This window comes from Narcine bancroftii, chromosome 10, assembly GCF_036971445.1.
Source record: "Narcine bancroftii isolate sNarBan1 chromosome 10, sNarBan1.hap1, whole genome shotgun sequence".
NCBI lineage: Eukaryota > Metazoa > Chordata > Chondrichthyes > Torpediniformes > Narcinidae > Narcine > Narcine bancroftii.
In genome coordinates this window covers 46,267,258-46,288,713 of record NC_091478.1, presented here as the reverse complement: position 1 = coordinate 46,288,713, position 21,456 = coordinate 46,267,258, and the positions used below count along the sequence as shown (strand labels likewise).

At 40.4% G+C, this 21,456-nt stretch overlaps 1 protein-coding gene across 4 annotated transcripts in view; it reads left to right on the top strand.

Moving 5' to 3' along the window:
* Positions 1-21,456, top strand: part of hells (helicase, lymphoid specific) — a 118,361-nt gene that overhangs the window by 17,095 nt on the left and 79,810 nt on the right. For all 4 annotated transcript variants that reach the window (XM_069900837.1, XM_069900836.1, XM_069900835.1 and 1 more), the window contains exons 6-10: positions 6,315-6,379; positions 7,415-7,453; positions 9,556-9,786; positions 11,353-11,535; positions 11,611-11,754. In XM_069900837.1, the coding sequence (XP_069756938.1) occupies positions 6,315-6,379; positions 7,415-7,453; positions 9,556-9,786; positions 11,353-11,535; positions 11,611-11,754 (662 nt within the window). The remainder of the gene's footprint in view (positions 1-6,314; positions 6,380-7,414; positions 7,454-9,555; positions 9,787-11,352; positions 11,536-11,610; positions 11,755-21,456) is intronic.

Sequence of the window (21,456 nt, the reverse complement as noted above, 5' to 3'; positions counted from 1 at the left end):
GGTTGTAAATTCTAGATTATTCGTGGTGGCTTTCACCAGTCAACATAAAAATTTGAAAAGGTTGAAGTGAACAAGAGGCTGAAGAAGTAGTGGCTTTGGGACTCGTTCTGAGGAAAGGCATCCTGCATAGGCCAGGCATGTTTTTTTCTCAACGTAGCCATGGATGCAGGTTTGTTTGTGCACTTGGACAGGGTTTCAGTCGAATGGGAAGTAAAATTCGTCCATTCAAAAGGAGAAAATGGAATAAATTGGGTTGGAAAATGGTTAGTGTATGCGTTGTTTAATGGTTCATAAGTAAGGAAAAGAACTTTAGTTAAGGCCGTGGAAAAATATTTTAGCTATTTTAACATGCTTGAAGGAGGGGTTGACTGGCACCTGTTATCAAGGTTTCCAGTGAAATGGAAGGGGAATCTTCTCAAAGGTAGGTTGATTGGCTATCATTAATTACAAATTGGCAGTATTCAAGGAGGAAGTATCTGCTGGTCAAGATTGACAAAGCTTCTGAATTGAATTGTTTATTATCATGTGTACCAATAGGCAGTGAAAAGGTTTGTTTTGTATGCTCCAGGGAAGTCGACTCGTATCAGATATAATAAAACATAAAGTGCATGATATAGCATTTCTAGTACAAAATACTAGACATAGGGGAAAGTTCAATGCAGGGGCATTATCTTTTACCAATGAGAGTTTCCTTAATAAAGGGTCTGATAATTGTACGAAATAAAACTGTCCTTGAAACTGGGTCTGTTTTCTGTCTATCTGTGTATCTTCTGTCTAATGGGGTGGGGGGGGGGGGGGCGTGAAGGTGAAGTATGTGTCCAGGGTAGGGTTGGTCCTTCAATATATCTGAAGTTTTCCTAAGGCAGCGTAAGATATTGATGAAGGCAGTTGAGAGGTTGGTTAGTGTGATGACCTAAGCTGCATTCACAGCTCTGCGGTTTCTTGCAGTCTTGGACAGAGCAGTTCCTGCACCAAGTTGTTATGCATCTATGCTAAATCAGTTATGGAGTGGCACGGCCTGGAAACAAGCCCTTCAGCTTATCTACTCCATACTGACCATCAAACACCCAGTTAACACAAATCCACCTGACCCATTTTATTCTTCCCATATTTTCATCAGACTTCACTCCTCATATGTGCACACACCACATGCTATCACTCATTGATATATTAGGGTTACAGTAGTTAGTTAACCAACCAATAAGTGTGTTTTTGGGATGTGGGAGGAACCCTGCAAACTCCACCCTGACATCAGTGTGAACACAAGTTGTTGGACCTATGAGGCAGCACTTCTACTTGTTCTACTGTGCAGCCTCTAATTACAGAATGTTTTGGCATATAAATCAAGACTTTTACTTAAACTCTCAATGCTGATATGTCAACCCTTGAAAAACAAAAGAAAAACCCACCCACAACAAATTTTCATGCTACTAGTATATTAGAATGGAAATTTTATTGAAAAAAAACACACTTTGAATCCTTCAAAATCACTTGTTGTCTGAGACCAAGATCTCGGCAAGCACATCCAGTCTCAGAGTTTAAACTGTCATCATATGGATCCCAGTCTGTATCCGATGAGGTGGCTTCTGCCTCGTTGTCAGTATCCCACAATAAATCATCTTCCATACCATCCATTACACTAGAGATACCTCACTTCTAAATGATTTTATCACAGTCTCTACTTCCACTTTATCCCATGCTTTAAACACAGCACATCAAATGATGCAGCATGCTTTGCCTTGCCTTTTGTGAATGATTTTTCTGCACTCGACATCAGAGTATTCCATTCTTGATGCACGTGGTCTTTGAATGGCTTGTTCAAGCAGACAACTAGACATCAAACTACCTGGGATAACCACCATGTAAGTATTATTTAGTGCTAATCTACTTTTTCTGTTCTCAGTTAAGTGGCTACGAAACATCCCAGACCAGCAAACTCTGTTCTTTGTGTAAACCACATGGTTGCTTGTTTCACACATTGTCTATCCATAGTTTTACACCATTTTCATCCATCCATCCTTTTTCATGAAAATGTACAAAAATACCTGCTTGTAATTTTATTTTCGATTTGTTCGTGCTTGGATATTAGCATGCGTCTTAACTTTGTCCCATCAGCCGTGCACGAAGAGACCACTGTAAACCTGGTCCATCTGGCTTGTAGTTTTCATGCCTTTACATTTCACTGTTTTATTGCCTATCATGTCGTAATTCATAGGGGTTTCGTCCCTGTTTCTGATATTTGGCAATACAAACTGGTGTTTCTGCCGGAAAACTAAAACCAGATTCTAAGTAATTTTGTTTTTGTTGTAATGGTCGTGAAATGGTTGCGCCAGCCAAGTGTAGCTTCAAAATCTTTACTGAGTTTTTTATTATTATGCCCACTTCAGAGCAAATGGGCTTATTTTGTGTGACTATGTAGCGATCTTGCCTCTGTTCACGATTCTGTGCTAAGACGTGATTTTCCAATGCGCCAACTGGTATTTTACTTACAGTATCTTTGTCCATTCTCTTATTTCAGAATTTCTTGCACCAGCACCAGTTGCTGGATTTTTATTAATTTTAACCCACTTCATACTTTTGTCATTTTTGCTGGTGGCTCCATGATAACATCCACGCTCAACAGCTCATTCATTGTGATTTTTGGGGGAGTTGGCTTGTAAGCCTGATGTATGATAAAACCATGAAAATGACGCTGATAGTGGGGAGCCATGTTATCTGAAGATTGAATTATGTGCTGAAATAATCGGTAGTTTCTGATGAGTTTTGGCTCACAACTATTGAATTTTAAGGATGCTGCCTTACCTACTGAGCTCCTCAAGCATTTTGTTTGATGTTCCAGTTTTCCAGTATCTTGATTACACCCTTTTTAATGTGATTGGGTTTTCTGTGTTTTTCTTTTTGTTCAGTCATCAAATATCAAACATCCACCCTCTGAGTGAAAGTCTTCCTTTTTCCTCTATGCCCCCTGATTATTTTTGTTGTTGTTGCTGTATTCAGGTGCCTCATAATTTTAAATACCTCAATGTCTCCTGCCTGTTTCTTGTTCTAAAGATGATGGCCCAGCTTTATCCAGTCTCTCCTCAGTTTTCCTGTTCTAATAACCTATTAAGTTTCTGTGCGTCATTTCTGAATTGGGGCAGGTTGTTTGATCTGGATATGACTGTAGTTAAACAAACTCTAACCTTCCCAATTTTGCATTTATCCTGCAAGTAATGATAGAAAGTATCTCATTTGATGTTTTAATTAGTCTAATTGACTAGAGGTGCTGCCTTTTAAGGATTTGTGCACGTATGGTGAAAGGGCCTTTTTATTATTCCACTTGACTCACCACCACTTATGCAGTGTTCCCTTGAATTGTTGAATTCCCTCAACGATATTTCTTTTCTTGGTTAATTTATATTTAACTCTTCTACCCAACTTTTCAGTACATTTGTATTGTCTTGCTTTTCTCCTTGCATTCAATCATACGACCAATATTTGTTTCATCTGCTCATTTCTTCATCATGTCCTCTATTTTGGTCTAAATTATTAACATTTACAATAAAAAGTAGCAGCTGGATATGGAACAAACTAGTAAATGTTCCAACAACCATTGCTTTTTGCTCTCTGCCATTAGGATGTGCTTTGTCACTTACTATGTTCCCATGTTCAGAATTCCCTTATTGTCCTGTGCACAAAATCTGTTTTTCTTTGTTTCTTTCTCAGGCACACATAGATCCTACCACCTATTCTGATGTTGCAGTCTCCTGTGCTCTTGCATCCTCTGTAGTCATGTGGCCTCCAGTCCAGTCCAGTGTATACCTAGGCTTGAGGTATCCAAGTCGCCCTCCTTAGCCCATGGTTCCAAAGCTCTGCAGTTATCAGGAAGCGTTGGTGCCTGAGGCCCATCAAAAGTTTTGTTCACCATTGGCACCCTCATAAATCCCAGTCAATACCTGGTTCCCAGAAGCTGGTTACCTGGTCTGAGTTCTTCTTCCTCTAAGTCCAAGCTGGTCTGCTGCTGTGGTCTTATACATTGTAGGGTACTTTCCAGGCTTTATCTCAGTGGAATGGTGTTTTCCTGCTCCTGTGTCAGTCCACTTCACTCTTTGTCTGTGGTGCCAAGCATGGGTACTGCCATCATGCGCATCTCTTTACAAAAAAATCTCCAGGCATTTTAAACCTGGTTGGCGGGTTGGCTGGTAGTTGGATCCTGTGGAGGAATGTTGAAAGAGCATGTCTGCCTGCTCGTTCTGGGAGCACACTGGTGCCTCCAGATGTAGTCCTCCGATATGTGGACTCCCAAGAACTTGAAAGTATAGTACAACTCCGATTATCCAAAATGGTCAGGACCTGGCCCATTTCGGATAAACCCGTCATTTTTTAGCAACAGCAATTTACGTTTAAACAACAACAAACAACAAGGGGAGACTTTTTAAGCATTAAAATAATGTTTAATTCTCACCAAAAAAATGCTGGCCACTGCCGATCACTGACACCTCCCCACTGAGGCCTCGCTCATGCCGGGAGCCTGAGGGTCCCACTCCTGCCTGGGATCTTGTCCCTGCTGCACCAGGTGTCCGAGGTCTGCTGCTGCCATTGCTGAGGTAAATGAGGAGTTCGGATATCCTCGTTTCTCCAAAATTAAAAAAAACAGATAATTGAGGATTTTGGAGATTCCTATTTCGGATAATTGAAGTTGTACTGTACTAGCCCTTTCCACTGTCATTCCATCAATGAAGATTGGTATCAGTCCTAACTACACTATAGGTTTAACTGGTCTTTGTAATGTTAATTTCTCTTCTGCCCTGACCTGTTTATTCTTGCCCTCTTCCTCCAACAATTTTTCACTACAAGAAAACCTTTGGGGCATTTATTATACATAATAATTTTCTTCTCCTTCAATGTTGATGTGCATGTTTATTAGTTTTGCATTAACATCTAACTAATAGCCTTAAATTTTTATCTAACTAAAAGTTAAGTAAATTAGGATGACAGGTAGGATCTTGAACAAGGAGAAACCAGAGGATAGTAAGGAGTACAAGGGATTGGTGTCTTCTTGGTAAGACCAAGGAACTGGTTGTAGACTTCCAGAAAAAAGTTGGGGATTGGGCAGTGGTGGAGCTTAGTCTCTGGTTTGCTTCAACAATGCTGAGGTAGAAAGAATATACAGCATGAAGTTTCTAGGATAACCCCTGGCCAAGAATGTGCACTCGTGACTCTACTTACTCAAGCCTGAGGAAATTTGGCATGTCACATCTGTCCCTTAATTTCTCCAGATGCACTGTTGAAGCTCATATGTCAGGGTGATTCACTGCCGGAACTGCTCTACCCAAAACCACAAGAAATTGCAGAAGGTTGTTACATGGCTTGGTGGTTAGAGAGAGAACTGTGTTCTCCATTTATAATTCTTCAAGCTCTCCCCCACCCCTATTTGAAAGAAGATTCACGAGTTTAAAATCTTGCACCACCAGATTTGAGCAGTTTCTTTCCTGCAATTATCAGACCGCTGAATGAACCTTAAAATAAAATTGCGTTATCTTTGTTTTGTACCCACAGATCTCTAACTCTGTGCTTCTATATTGCCTTTCTATATGAGATGTCAGGTTAGACTGCTTTCAAAACAAACTTTCTCTGCACCTTGGGACATGTGACAATAAACTTGATCTGGCAAATTGCTTTGTCCAACTGACTGAATTGGTTTATTTGTGTTAGAAAAGTTGGCGATCTTTGGTTGTGTAGTGTCTTCTACTTGATGAATCCAAAATTATTATTTGTTAATAACAAGAGTTTTCAGATGAGTTGGAACTTGTCTAGAAAGGAAATCATAAAATTCAAATTGTCATCATTATTGTACATGTACAATAATTCAAAACAGTCTCTCTTTGGACCACAGTGCACACATGCAAAATATGCAGCACATAAAAAATTATACTGTACAGACACGTAGACGCGCGCACGCAGAGGCGAGCTCGCAGACACACTAAAAATTAAAAAATATTTCAGAATAATTTACTACTTTCATTTATAAGAGATCCAAGGTCATGGGTCTCAGCCTATCTGAAGAAACTATTTCCCAAAGATCCTTTCACCTCTTAGGTTTGTATGTGACTTCACACCAGATGATCTGTTCTCTAGATGTGCCTGAACTGTCTTGGCATTACTGGGAGCATCAAATACTGTGCTTGCCTTTGTCATCTGCAATGACTGCAAATGGATGCTTGATCCTTTCTTATTTTGACCTGATCAAGTTATGTGATGTTTGCACAAGGTGATGAAGGAACATGTCCACAGATTCTGTGTAAATTATTTTCTTTCTAATTTTGAAATTTTAGCAGTAAAGAAGAAAAGGGGAAGAGAAGAAGAAACATACAGCATTTCAGATTACATCAGTAAGGAGGTAAATGTGCTTGCTCTATGGAACAGCCTTTTCCCTGATGTCGGGTGCAGTGGTAGATTCCAATAGTTCTAGTTGTATGTTTCTTGTACTGTAGATTTCCTCAGATTTTGCCTTTGGGAATGCACCAGTTCAAGTCATAAATGTGGCTATAAAATCTACTGCTTTGCAGCACAGTTATTCTATATTAATTACAAAATTAGAGAACTGCAACTCAAGGCTGTCATTTTTGTGCTGGTTCTACGTGTTCATCAACCTTTGGTCCCACATTCTATACTTTGTCACTGAAAAAACATGGTAATTCTGTTGAATTATTTATGTTTTGGTGCAATTGTTTATTTGGGATGTCATTGGTCTACCTTGCACTGGTATGAAATTATTGGGTCATTTTCTAGTCTTGCTGGATACAAGTACTGTGAGTAGTCGTGTGCAGTTTGGGCCTGCTGAAAGTGATCTTGGGTAGAAATTTCAGTGGAGTTCCTAGTGATCGTTGCTCTGTTTAAATAGCTGTGTGTAATGAAACAATTTATAATTGCTGAAAAATTTCCTGTCCTTTTAAATTCAGAATCAGATTTTCAACTTCCTTCCCCATCTCCCTAATAATAGTTGATGCTGCTACTTAGAGCGTAGAAACTTGCTCTTTGGCCTACCCTATCTGTGCTATCAATCACTTAATTCTGCATTAATCCCATTTTTTTTTAAACTGTGTCTTCCCACCCCCAGATTCTACCACTTATCTATAAATTATAGCCAATTAACCTACAAATGTGTGTAAGTTTGCAATGAGGGAGTAATCTGAAGGAAATCTAGAATCCAGGCATACAAATTTTCCTTTCTAGGATCCCTGAACTCTGAAAGACTGTTTTTCTTCAGTTTGTAATTTTTTTAAATTCTAGAGTTGTAAATTGTAGGAATTGTGTCTGTGTATATAGTTTCTTTTGTCATTTAAAAAGTCTATACTGTAAAGAATAGTCACCTGTGATTGTTCATCATTATTTAATAATTCAAACTTCAGAAGTATTTTTTCCTTATTTACAGGATATTTTGTCAAGAGTCAAAAAGGCCAAAATGGACAAAGTAAGTCAATAAAACAAGGATTATTACTATGATGTGCAAACATAAAAGTGAAGACAAAAATATCTGCAGGTCTTGGCATTTTACTCAAAAATCCTGGAGAAACTTAGCAAGTCACGCAAGATTCTTTGGTTATAGATCTTTATCTTTGATACATTGTTTCAGGCCTGAACATTTTGTCAAGGTATGAGCAAAAAGCATCCTGAATAAAATGATCAGGGGGAGGAGTATAGGCCCACAGGCAAGAAGCTGTAGGGGAATATGGGTGGGAGGGCACAAAGCTGAAAGGTGATGGGGAGGGGGTAGCTCTCTGAACGGAGAGGGGTGGGGGAGATGGAGGAAAGAAGGGATGCTGGGGGGGGAGACAGAGATAAGGCCGAATGGAAACCAGAGGAGTTGATGTTAATGCCATTGGGTTGGTGAATGCCCAGACAGAATATTGGGTGTTACTATTTCAATTTGTGAGTGGCCTTGGTTTGGTAGTGCATGAGGCCATGGACAGACATGTCGGCACGGGGATGGGGGCAAGGAATTGTAATGGTTGGCCACTGGGAGATGCCTCCCATTGCTCTGGGCAGAGTGAAGATGATTAATGAAACCATATCCCAGTCTATCATGATGTAGAGAAGGCACCAACAAGAACATCAGATGCTGTAGAAGATCCCTGCAGATTCACAAGTGTTATTTAGAAGCACTGTTGGGAGCCCCAAATAATGAAGGAGATGTTGACGCAAAGGGCTGATTAGGGAGTCACCGAGGGAGCTGTCTCCTAGTGGCCAACTATTTCAGTACACACCCCATTCCTATGCTGACATGTCTGTTCATGGTTTTGTGCATTGCCAAATTGGGACCACTTTCAAATTAGAGGAGCAACACTTACTATTCCTTCTGCTCACTCAAACTGGGATGCATTAACATTGACTTCTCCAGTTTCTGTTTAGCCACTCCCCTGTCTCCCTCTCTCCCACCCCTCTGCCTCCTTTACTCCAGCTCTCAACCCTCTTCCCTCTCCATTCAGAACTGTTTCCCCCCCCCCCATCACTTCTCAGCATTTTTTTCCCACCCATATCCACCTCTTGTCTGTGGGCCTGTGATCCTTCCCCCACTATTTTATTTTGGTGCCTACCAGATTTTGCTTGTACCTTCATAAAGGGCTTAGGCCCAAAACATTGGTTATGTAACTTTATCTCTGCTAAGTGAAGAACATTGAGTTACTTGCCGAGTTTTTCCAGCAATTTTATGTATACTACAATGACAGCAACTGCAGTCTTGTTTAAGTGCAGGTTTTGGCATGATTGTATAACCACAATGAAAAATAGATGGTCAACTGTGATCTTGCTGAATACCTTACTGGAAAGGTCAAATGGCTTATTCCTATTTCTCAAGCAATTTATGCCCATTTTATCCCTGTAGGAGTGCTTTATCAATTCTGGTAATCAGCCTTCAAAAGGTTTTTGGAGTTGGCTTTAAATTGCATCAAATGCAAACATTTAGGAATTTTCAACTTGAATATTTATATTTTTGAACATTGAAGGTGAAGTTCTAGTTGGAAATAATGTCTTCTGTGCCTGGTTAGATGTCCTGTCCTTGCATACTGGGCTCATGGTTAGATATATTTTCATTCCGGGGCTACTAGAACTTGTTGGAAGTGGAAAAGAAGGAACATAATGATTTTTATACTGTTGGTAACCTTTTCAACTTTCCATTCCTCTGTAAAACCTACACCTAACTCCTATGGAAATTTATTTTTGGGTATTTTTTTTTGCATACTACTGTTGGTGAATTGATTTTATTATAGCACAGATATTCACCACCATGAAGTTTGGCCTTGACTCAGCTGGAGGCAGAGTAACTTCTCAACAGCACAACTGATTAGAGGTGTATGTACAGAGCATGTGACATCTCAACTAAGACATTCTGCAGCTTCTGAGGAGTATTTTCATATTGGTATAAAACAAGGAGTTTCTTCACTCAAGACTTGTGGTTGGTTGACTGAAGAGATGGAGGGCAAATTCAGCTGATCGGTCATTCATAGTTCATGTGCATTATGTATTGGCTGAACCTCTGTGATTTCTGTAAACGGTGTATAAAATCTTCATTAACAGAATCTTGATACCACACCTGAAAAAAGACTTGGGGTTGAAGATACAGAGAAGAACCAGGATTCAAATACTGCAATCAAGGACCGGTTGACCCAGACAGTTCGCCACAACTCACAGCATCTCTGGGATCCAGTGAGGTTGGTAGATGGCCAACCAGTTCCTTATCAGCAGCCCAAACTCTTCACCAATGGAGTGATGAGGTGGTACCAAGTGGAGGGCATGGAGTGGCTAAGGGTAAGTTTATTATGGTACTTGTTTCAGTCTGATGACTGCGAGGGGAGATTATTCAAATCCAGATCCTTCAGACCTGTTCACAATTTACTTTCAACTGAGCATTCCGAACAACCTTTTGATGTTGTACCTTGATTCCTGCTACCAGACTTCCAAAGTTCATTTCTAATTTATTCTTGCCCACAAGTTCTAATTTTCATTTACAACCTCGAGTGATTATTTTCAAAAATTGAAATGTACCTCTTCTGTTGGCTTTCCCTCGTTTACCTGGATAGTTATAGCCTCTAAGTTAAAATTCAACAGAACCATTCTTTTCCTATTTAAATCTGTCTTGTCTGGCAAATCTCGATGTCTATTGACTCATGGAGCAATTCTACGCCCCACTTATTTCCATGTAACTCTTGCTCTCATGTCACCATCAACTCCACCCTGATTATCCAACCATCCACCTACATTAGGACTCCAGGGGAGCTGTGGGTTTTAGTCACATAAAATGCCCATTCCTCAGCTGACCCTTCTATCTTCTATGACAAAGGCACGTGCAAAGTACTTCATTACTGTCTTTGCTGTTTCCAAAATTTACATAATATTTTATGATGGCAAATAATTCTCATTAACTTTGATAAATTGATTCTGTTTTTTGCCCTCAAAACTAAAACACAAGTTTGTAGTTGGCTTTTGCTTGTTCCCTGTCATTTCATATTCTGTCTGCATTTGTTTTGTTTTTTTTTTGTTTTGGGCATCCTATGAATTCTAAATCATCAGGTTTATTGTTGCTTTTATTGAACTTGTTTGCCATAGTTGTTCCACTTTTACCATAAGCTATTTAATTAGAAACATGAATCCAAATTTACACAAGATTGGGATAGTTTTGATTTTTGTGGATCATATTTGTATTTTTAACTTGGAGGGACTTCATTTAGTGTGGTGTAACTTTTGTGGTGTAACTTTTAAGGCAACTTGGCTCGTATCTTCTGTACCTTTTTGTATTAAACAGAATAGGTAAACTTGGCACAGCCAAAATACTGGAGAAACCATGTTAGTCTCTGTCATGTACAGTGATGCTTCTTTTTCATCCTCTTGCATAGTTTTTAAATCTGGAACACTTTATATATAAAAAAAATTGTTGGTTTATGACATCCCAAAGGAATGAGTTACAAAAAGATGTTAATTGAATTGTGAGTTGAGAACAGATTACATATAAAATACTGTAGCTTGGAACTACTGGCATCTTATAAATGTCAGCATTGCACCTTGTACAAGATTACATGTATCCAATGTTGTTGACTGATCAATGACCTACATGTTATTTGATTTTGGGTGGATTTGTGTGAGAATGTTGAACGAGCAAAGGAACTGCTCACACTTACTGTCGAGACCCTCATTCGCACAAAACAATATTTTTATATATAAAATAATTATCCTGCATATGTATTATTTGTCTGGATGTGTCTGAATGTTTTGGATTGAGGATCAGAGAATGCTATTTCATTGAGTTATACTTGTGCAATCAGATGCCAATAAACTTGACTTGATCTTTGACTGCTAACTAATGTATTTTTCCATCAGATGCTGTGGGAAAATGGTATTAATGGAATTCTAGCAGATGAGATGGGCCTGGGAAAGACAGTCCAATGCATTGCCATGATAGCTATGATGGTGGAGCGAGGGGTTCCAGGACCTTTCTTTGTCTGTGGTCCTTTGTCAACTCTACCAAATTGGGTGTCTGAATTCAAGAGATTCACACCAGAGGTGAGATTGGTGTGGTTGATCCTGACTTTGTTACAATTTAGAATTTGGAGTACATCTTTTTTTCCTTTGTCTTAGATTCCTGTGCTCCTTTATCATGGAAGCCAAAAAGATCGTCATCAAAAGCTACGTAAAATTAACAAACGACAGGGGTCACTACGCATCCTACCAGTGATCATCACTTCTTACGAAATTGCAATGAGAGACAGGAAACATTTTCAGGTGAATGAGGCAAGCGGATGCTTGGTTTTGGTTGTGGGGAGAGGGAAGTGTAATTTTAGTGGTTGTCAGAAGTTCAAGCTGTGTCCAAATTCCATTGGGGTTTTGGTGTCCTGTCCCACAGCTCTCCATGAAAGCTGGAAGGCTTTGTTCAAAATCAAGTGTAAATTTGACGATATCTTAATTTATCCATTGTGTTATCCTTTGGCTGTTGGAATGGACCTTTCTTTGGCATTTACTGAAGAGCAGGAATCTTCCATTTGACTGGTGAGCTTGTCCACTATCCACACCACAATAATAAATCACCTGTTCATATTTATGACCAGAAACTTCTCTGATAAAATTCAGTGTCATATGGGTTTATCACATCAAAGGTAGTTGTGGAGTATCATGAGTTGGCTATGTACACTAAATTCAATGGAGTTCCTTTGGGACTTCATTTTAAGAGTATTATCAAGATCGGCAATGATTCATCATTTCCCAACTTGATCTAATCTTGGTTTAATATATTTTTGGATTGGTTGTGTGAAGCAACCATGAGCAATCAATAATATCCCCCAAATTTATCCAAAAAGGTCTTAATTTAATGCATAACTAGGTAGAATGTATAAAAGTACCAATATCTATGCCACACCTAAAATGCATATGAGATTTCTAATTTATTTTTGTGTGACAGTTGATTTAAAAAATAATTGAAATGTATCATTCTATATCTTGAATTAATAAGAGTTGTCATACTATCTAAATATAAATTTGACTAGCATTGTTGATCAATTACAATGTCCAAATCCGATTCCCATCTTTCTAGAGATCTATGTAACCCAAATTTTGGCTTTTGGTCTTGGAGAACCTCCATGTTTATGTACACTGATAGGGGCAGTAATGGTCTCAACTTATCCTTTAAAAAAAGATCGTAATTGTAGATAGCAGAAGAATTTTCTATTAGTCAAATTTATTTCTTAGTTTCTCAAAAAACATGAATTACTTCTTGATTGCCACTAGGTGTTTAAAATGTTATTTCCCAAAGTGATGGATATTATATTTTGAAATAAAGGTATCTTTGAGGATAATCCCTCTTTTAGTGCCATAGATTGTTTGATCTTGTCCCAGACATAACTAATTGCCTCTTTGGAGGATTATTTGTTTTTTTTTCCTGATTAATTTAGAGACCCATTTATGTACAGATTCTTCTGTCATCTCTTCAATCATGCACCAACCAATTGTATCCCAGGAAAGAATGACCATCTGATTAAATAAGAAAGCAACAAATCCAGTCTGTGCAACTAAATATTTCTTAAAATCAGGTAGTTTTAACCCTCCTATTTTATAATCCCTGGTCATTTTTTTCCATGGAGATTCTTAAAAATAAACAAACATGTCCATTTAAATCTTAAAAAAAAAAAGCAGATAATAGGATAGGTTATGATTGAAGAATATATTGAAGTCTCAGCATTATTTTCATTTTAATACAGTTGAATGCCCAATTATGTGATAGGCAGATTCATCCATTTATGTTGGACCTCCTCAGTTTGTTTTTGCAGCAAGGGGAGATGATTAAGTTCATATAAATCCTTTAAATTACTATTAAATTTGATCCCCAAATATTTCATTTCTGTTTTAACCCAATTAAAGTGACTGCGATGTTGATATTGAGTATCATCTACATTAGCTAAAAGTAAAATTTCACTTTTGTCCCAATTTATTTTTATAACCAGAGACTATTCTATGATTATCTAATGCAGTATTGAGCCTAACCAAGGAACCGGCTAGGTCAGCCAAATAAATTAGAATTCATCTGCAAAATATTAATTTTATATTCTTCCTTGTCCACTTTAAATCCCTTTGTGTCTTGATCCAATCTGATAAGTTCAGCTAATGGCTCTGTTGCCAAAACAAATAGAGCTGTTTCTTTTCCTTTCTATTATGATATGGAGGGGTTATTTCTAGGGTTTTAAGGATATAATTTTTTCTGTAGATTTTGTATATATTAATGTATACATTCATTGATTCCGTTTTTTGGTGTGTGTGGGGATATATTCTTAAAAATCAAAAATATATAAAAAAAATGAACATGTAGCAGGCCAAGTGGCTGCATAAGATAGCAGGCCTAATCGCTGCTTGTGCAGCTGGGCAAATGGCCGCGTAATGGAGAGGGCTGAATCTCAGCACATAGGGTGGGTTAGGGACTTGACCATAAGATGGCGCGGGGTACAGTCATCGCCATTTAAAGCCCAGCACTCTTCATATGCATCATAGGGATGTGATGACACCATTTTTGGACCTAGATGTCTGGGCCAGAAGTGACTTAAAAAGAGAGGCAAGTTTGAATAAACGTCCTTGCTGTCTAACTACTGTGTCTGGCGCATTGATATAGCAGCGCTGCTGCAGCAGATACCACAATTGGTGACCCCGACTAAGATTCAGCCAAAGCTTTAGTTAACACAGTAGGCATTTACATGCCTCCTTTCTGGGTTTACCAGCCTCACGTCTGACTCAACCAGGCTTGAGATCCAGTTCTGCCTCCGTGGTATAACCGCTGAAGACAACGAAATTTTGGCATGTCATTGGAGTGCAGGACGCTGCTACAGCAGCTAAGGTGAGTGAATTTATTGGCCATCCTTGGCAGAAAACCAGTAAACCAGATTCCAGCAGTTCCTCCTGGACACTGGAATTAACTAGGCATGGACGTGGCACGCGCCTCTTGAACATTGGAAGGGTTGGGCGACAGAAATTTAATGAACGAAATGTTTACACTAGCAGGCAGCCATTCCAATTGCTTTCTCTTTGAGATCCTATTCTTGGAGAAGCTCTCTGGTCACTTCTCCATACCGATAGCGAAAATGGATTTTAGATGTCTGCATGACGTAGCCTGAGAAGCTGATAGACCCTACTTCACACCATGGCAAGAGTCCACCCGTATACAGACCGTGGTCTCAGCAGAGGCAGCTCCTGTGCCCTGCTCACCACCTGTAGTTGCAGTCCAAACAAGAAGAAATGAGCATGCCGAGAATGGTGTTTCTATCATGGCCAGTGGGGGAAAAATGCCTGCACATGTGTGCCCGTGTACCTACCTTGGCTGTGGTGCCAAGCCTGAAAATTCCTCAGGGAATGACAAAGCCAGCTGTGAATAGTGGTCTCGGCAGCTTGCACGAGCATTGGCTTCCTCTTATTTTCACGATGAAGCTCATGAGCGCAAATTTCTCGAAGACACAGGCGCTGAACTCAGTTTGGTCCCACCCATTTACTTCGAAAAGATGCATGAGCGGCAGGGACCAGCCCTTCAAGCTGCAAACAAAATTTCCATCCCCAACTTTGGCACGCAGTGTGTCACGATTAAGATAGGGGAGGCGATGTTCCATTAGGATTTCATTTTGGCTTGCGTCACACAGCCCATCTTGGATGCAGATTTCCTCCGGGCCCATGACCTACTCATTGACGTTAAGCAAAGGAAGCTAGTCAATGCCACAACTTTCCAAACGTGCCCTCTGACAAGCAACAAACGATGAGTCTTCCTACTCTGGGTGCACACTCGATGCACTAACGCCTATGCTGCCCTGCTCAACGAATTTCATAGCGTGCTCACTCCTAAATTTAATGCCACAAACGGCTCATGGCGTGGCTCATTACGTCAACACCACTGGCCCGCTGATTTACACCAGGCTCATTTCCTCTAGTCAGATAAACTGCAGCAGGCCAAGGCAAAGTTTGCTGGCATGGAGGAATTGGGTATCATTTGAGGTTCTAACAGTCCTTGGGCATCACTGTTAAACATGGTGCCAAAGAACACTGGTGGGTGGAGAACCTGTGGGAACAACTGCAGGCTCAACGATGTGACTACACCCGACAGATACCCTATTCCGCACGTCAAAGATTTCACTGCTCACATCCACAATTGCTGTGTCTTTTCCAAGGGATATCATCAAATCCTAGTCCATCTGCAGGACATGTATGGCATGGACTTGAGAAAAACATCACGCAGTGGACCCAAACATGTACCCATTGCCAAACTTGCAGAATACAGCAGCACAACAAACGGTGCGCCGACGTTTAAGCTTGTGCATGTAGACCTGGTCAGATCACTGCCAGTGTCTCAGAACAAGATACATCCTCCTGGTCGGAGACCAGTTCACACAATGGCCAGAAGTCATCCCATTGCCATCCAGCAATGCTGAGATGTTCACCAGAGCATTTATTGCCAATTGGATCACAAGATTCTGAATTCCCACACATGTCACCTTGGACCACGGATTGCAATTCACCTCCGCATTATGGACTGTCCTTGAGCACTTTTGTGGCACACAACTGCTACAGTGTCCAAAGGTGTGAAATGTTTCCACCGGCAGCTCAAGGCTACACTCAAAGCCTGACTCTCGGCCCATCTGCACCACCCCAAAGGAAGACGTGCCCGTGTCCGCAGGGATGGTTTACGGTTCAGTTCTCTCGGTTCCAGGTTACGTTCACTTCTCGTCCAACTACTGCCCTTCCGATATGGGCGTGCTGCAGCAGCTTTGACTCCACGTTGCAATGAGAACGCTGATTCTAACCAAGTGACATGGACCCTCCAAACAGCATGTGCCTCCAGCCCTCCTTGTCACTGACTTTCTCTTCGTGCACAGACAAGCTCCAGGATCTCCATTGCAATGGCCCTTTCCATGTAATCAAAAGGGATGGGTTGTGTACACTTTGGACATTGGGGGACAATGTGACCTGTTTCCATGGACAGACGCCAACCAGCACATTTGGACCTGTCCACCCTTATTCACTGCCCACAGCTCAGGAGACGAGGGTGTCCACTGATTGTGCTCACAGCCGGTTTATCTCCTTTGGGTGACGATTCTGGGGGGAGAGGGGTGGTGTCACTGGCCGAGTGGCTGTGTAATGCTGCGGGCCCGATTGCCGCTGGCACAGCTAGCCCATAAGGTGGCGTGCGGCTCCCATCATCTCCACTTAAAGCCCTGCACTCTTCACGTGCGTAGCGGGGATGTGATGATGCCACTTCCGGTCCCGGGTGTCTGGGCCAGAAGTGACTTAAAAAGAGAAGCAAGATTAAATAAATTTAGTGATGCTGCTGCAGCAGATGCCACAAGCAATCAAATTGAGTACAGGTGCCTAACCTTTTATCTGGAATCATCAGGACCGGACACTTGCTGTTGTTTGGAATCTTCTGGATTTCGGAATCATTTTAAAATGGTGGTCCCTTTAAGCAAATGCATGTTTCAAAATCACATAAAACAGGGGTGTGGGATGTTAAATAAATTTACATAAAGACCATAATACAGTGGAACCTTGTATTGGTTTGGGTCCAAAAAATCGGATCGCAAAAAAAGTGGAGTCGTGGTAAATTGGGGTCACGAAAACAGCATTTAAAAAAAAACATAAAGAACACATACAATACCTATAATTTACATCATTTAAAAAAAATGTCTTATTTCTCAAAAAAGCAATTGAGTGCTCATTGCCTGAACGCAGCATGCTGCTGGCGGTGAGCAAATCCAAAATACTTCTGAGCTCGAGAATTTTTGTGGTCCACATCCTAGATTTCCAGCCTTAAGGTACTCAATTGCTTTATACACTTTCGGGGGTAAGGGTGGAGGCTCATTATTGTCAACCTTCTGCAGTTCGGGAACCCATGCTATAGTAACGTTACGGACAATATCTGAGTTTATCAGATGTTCATGTTGGGCATTCATAATCAGCAGAGAACCACTGGTGAAAATCCTCTTTGCTAATTGGAAACAGCCTCTGTGCCTCACCCACCTCTTCATCTGTGAAGCCGTAGAATTCTTGCTTATCATCATTTTCACCTTGGTGGAATTTCATGATGAAAAGACTGGACCCAGATCCTTCTCACAGCATTTTTTTTACACACGAGGAGTTGACTGCTGCCCAGCCCTTCCCACCAAAATGGCAAACTTCTTTAACATTTGTGCTTTTCAGAAAGTCTCTCAGCATTGTTGATTTGTCTATGGGCCCAGAAAACCCCAAAACCCAGTAGCCATAGAAATTCACCAAGACAAATGTTAACTTCAAATAAAAGTTGCTTTTAATTAGCTTTAAACATGATCAAATTAACTTGTTACTTTTAACAACCTGTTTCAAATTTTAAGCACACGTGTATGCACAAGCACAAGCTCAGAAAAGTTCTTTGATTCATAGTCCAATCTCACTGCTCATTCCTCCAAGGTCACTGGTGTCAGGCAATTATTATATTGTGCACAGAATTAAAGATCTATGAATTTCACCAGGCTTTAGTGCTTGAAAGGTTACTGCTCAGGAAGGTTCCTGTTGGTTTTCGCACACAGAGAGAGAGAGATGTTGCTCGTTGGACACAAACTGATTCCTTCTGATCAGCCACTTCATTGTCTTGCTGAAGAAACTTGCCCCATCAGGGTTTTGCTTTCTGTTTCCCTTAATTCAAATGAAACATTATACAGCCAGCCATTTCCTCTTGTAGAGTTTTGAATATGCTGAACTAAGAACTCACAACCTGTCTTCAAAATGGGGTGTTTCCACAAGCTTGCCAGTTTATCATGTTCCAGTCCCAGCTGTTGCAGTTTCACCCTCACTCAGAGAAAACTCACGTGATCCTCTTAGAATAGCCAACTGCATTCAGACAGAATGTGGCTCCGGACCTAATCTGAGTTCGTTCATCTGATGCTTTCCAAAACAGTAACCCATTACTCCACAATGTGTCCAATTAACACATACTTGTAAAGTCCTATAGGCATTCTTCAAAATTTTTGCAAAGGTATTTGGAACCTGGACTGTCTGGCTTGAGCAGAGCACTGGCATTTTAAATGAAATCTGTGTTGAGAAGTATTTGTATCTTTGTGTGACCTAACTAAAAATCCCACAATTTAAAACATATTTATATAAAATATAACCTAATCTGTTACACTATGAATTAATTAATTCACGTCTGTAATTCTGCTTGAACACTGAGATGATCCCCTGATCCAGGGGCTGGATCTTGGATGTAGTGTTCTTTTGGAGGTAAGAAACTCTGATCTTTTCGTTGTGGCTTAATAGGTTAGCAGCTGGTGGGTGGGTGGGACAGTTGTCAAACAATAGAAATTTACGTTCCAGCTTTTGCTTATGCAAATGAAGGTGGACTCCAGTGATCGGTTATATAAAGCCAATCCTCAAAGATGACACTGGTCATCCATGTATGTACTTGAATGGTAACAACTTCATGGAAAAAGCGGGGCAAGCAAAATTTGCCAGTCATGAACGATTTTAACTTGTATATTCTAGTCTTGTTAATACAAAATAACAATGTCACGTGTTCATTGAATTGTTTGAACCCCTCACATTAAAGGGTGTCATTGCTAGACAGTGTGCAGTCTGGGATCATTTTGTAGCAGAGGCCTGTTTTGTCACAGTTGTACCCTTGTTCTTTGACATAGCCACCTTCTTCTAAAAGAGATTTTAGTTCTGCTGGGTATCCACTGGCAGTGGCATTGTTGCCTGAGCGAATTTCTCCAGACACTTAACACTTGAGAAATCCCGTGATGTCATTTAAACTGTTTAGCCATCCATTGCTAGCTTTGAACTGTGAGGTTTCTCTTTTGATCAACTGGTCAAACTTCTTGTATTGAGATTTGAGAATAGGCCTGGAAATTGGAAAGCCTTCTGAGCGTGCTTGAACAAACCACTCATATGGAGTCATCAAGGCTGACCTCTTTGGCTGTGTTCATGCATTTGGCCTTTAGTTCCACCTCTCAACTTTCCAAAGTAATGCATGCAACTTATGTCCCTGAGATTTGCAGCCACAGTGTTGATTCAGTTATGCAGAGGTTGCATGCAACTTGGGTTTGACTTTTATTCTTGATCGCATCAAGTGCGTGAAACTTAACTTTGACTGAAATTTTTTTTTTGTCTTCTAAAGGTGTGTTCCATTTTGATCTGAAAACAATTTCAATTCTTGAAAGAGGAAAAAAAGGATCCACTGGCTGATAGTGTTATGTCCAGGTTCGCGTTAAATCTGGGTTCCACTGTATCATTAATAAACTGGCTCACATCTCAAGCAGAGTAAATGTACATTACACTGAAACGTTGCATCAGAATTAACTTTGTAAAGACCTAGTGTCGTCCGTTGAAAGAAGTTTTTGTCTGAGCAGTCTCTCTAATTGAATAAGGAGCCATCACCTCATGCTCACTGAACAATGGATGTTGTTCCATCCCACCGATTAACAGATCGCACATTTAACCATAACATCAATAGGCATTTTTTCACCTGTGCGCACAGTGTTTTCGTCCTCATCGTGACTCCTGCTTATCAGTATGTAACATTATTTCAGCAATTTCCCCATCACTCAAGGGTGCATCATGGACAATGTTCAGCGCTTCTTTGATGTCAATTGCCTCTAACGTGCTTAGATTTTCTGCTGCAACACTTTGGCGTAGGCACTGAGGTCAATGATCCTCCTCCCGTTACTGACATGAAAACCTTCAAATTCATCTCTATAATGTTCCACTGCATCATCATATGCAGAAGCTTTTTCACCACAGATATTAAGATACTTTACACTATGACACAATTTAAATTCTTGCAGCCAACCACACTCATCTTCAAGGTTCAGTTCTTCGTGGAATTTTCAAGCTGGTTTCATTACAAGTAGACCAGTCAGTGGCATGCGTTCATTTCTTCATTGTCACATTCATTCAATAAGCACTTGATCAATATCTACATTTTTTGCCCTATGCAAAGTTTTCCTTTTATTCATTGATCTGTGGTCATCACTCTCACTAAAACTTCAATAACTGTTTGTTCTATTCCCTCAAATCCTACATAGTGGATAATCCCATACCATAATCTTCCATTAGACGATGCACAAATACACCCCGATCAAGCTTGGGCCACCTGCTGTGCCATCGATAATGAGAGATGTTTTCTTTTCTGCATCTCACTGCTCCCCATAGGGGACTCTATAGCCCTTTGCCATGTTCAAAGGGTTCACAGAGGCTTATGACAGGTAGTGTCGACTGGTAGGATGGGTGGCGATGACACATGGCAGGGAGGGGCTCTTAGAAAGTAAGGATCATGCTAATCAGCGATGGTACAGGACCAAATCGCTCTTATAAAGTGATGATCACACTCATCGATGTCAAATTCCATCTTTGAGCAAATGTCATCTACCAAAAAAAGTCCTCTTTTGGAGGTTGCTGTTTTTCAGAATTCCTGATAAAAGGTTAGGTCTTCTGTACTGTATTTTCTATCATTAGATTGGTTCTGAGCAAGCCCACTCATGACTTCCCTATCTTGAAATCAAGCTCACTTGAACTTGAGTGTTTATTTGGTATAATTTGGGATGTTTTGGACAAAGTGAATAGTTCCCTCCAGAACTGAAATCTTGGGTCAGCCCTGTGAGCTCTGCTAGGTTTAATGTTCCGAATGTGATGCCGTCTAAGTTTTGCTGTAGGTGGTGCTCCAAGACCTTTAACTTCTGCTCAATTACCATGCTCCTTAGCGTACATTATGACTTTTAGTTTGTATGTAATAGTGTAGTTGGAGCGCTTTTCTCCTGTCACTATCTTGCGGATAAAAGCCTCCACTACAATGGCATTTCAGTGCACAAATGGCGGCATCAAAATGTCACCATTGTATACAAGACCGGGGTGGGGGGGAGCCGTAGCAAAAAAATGTATTATGTCAGCCTGGAAATTAGAAGATAACTTGAGAATACAACAATGGTATATAGAAAT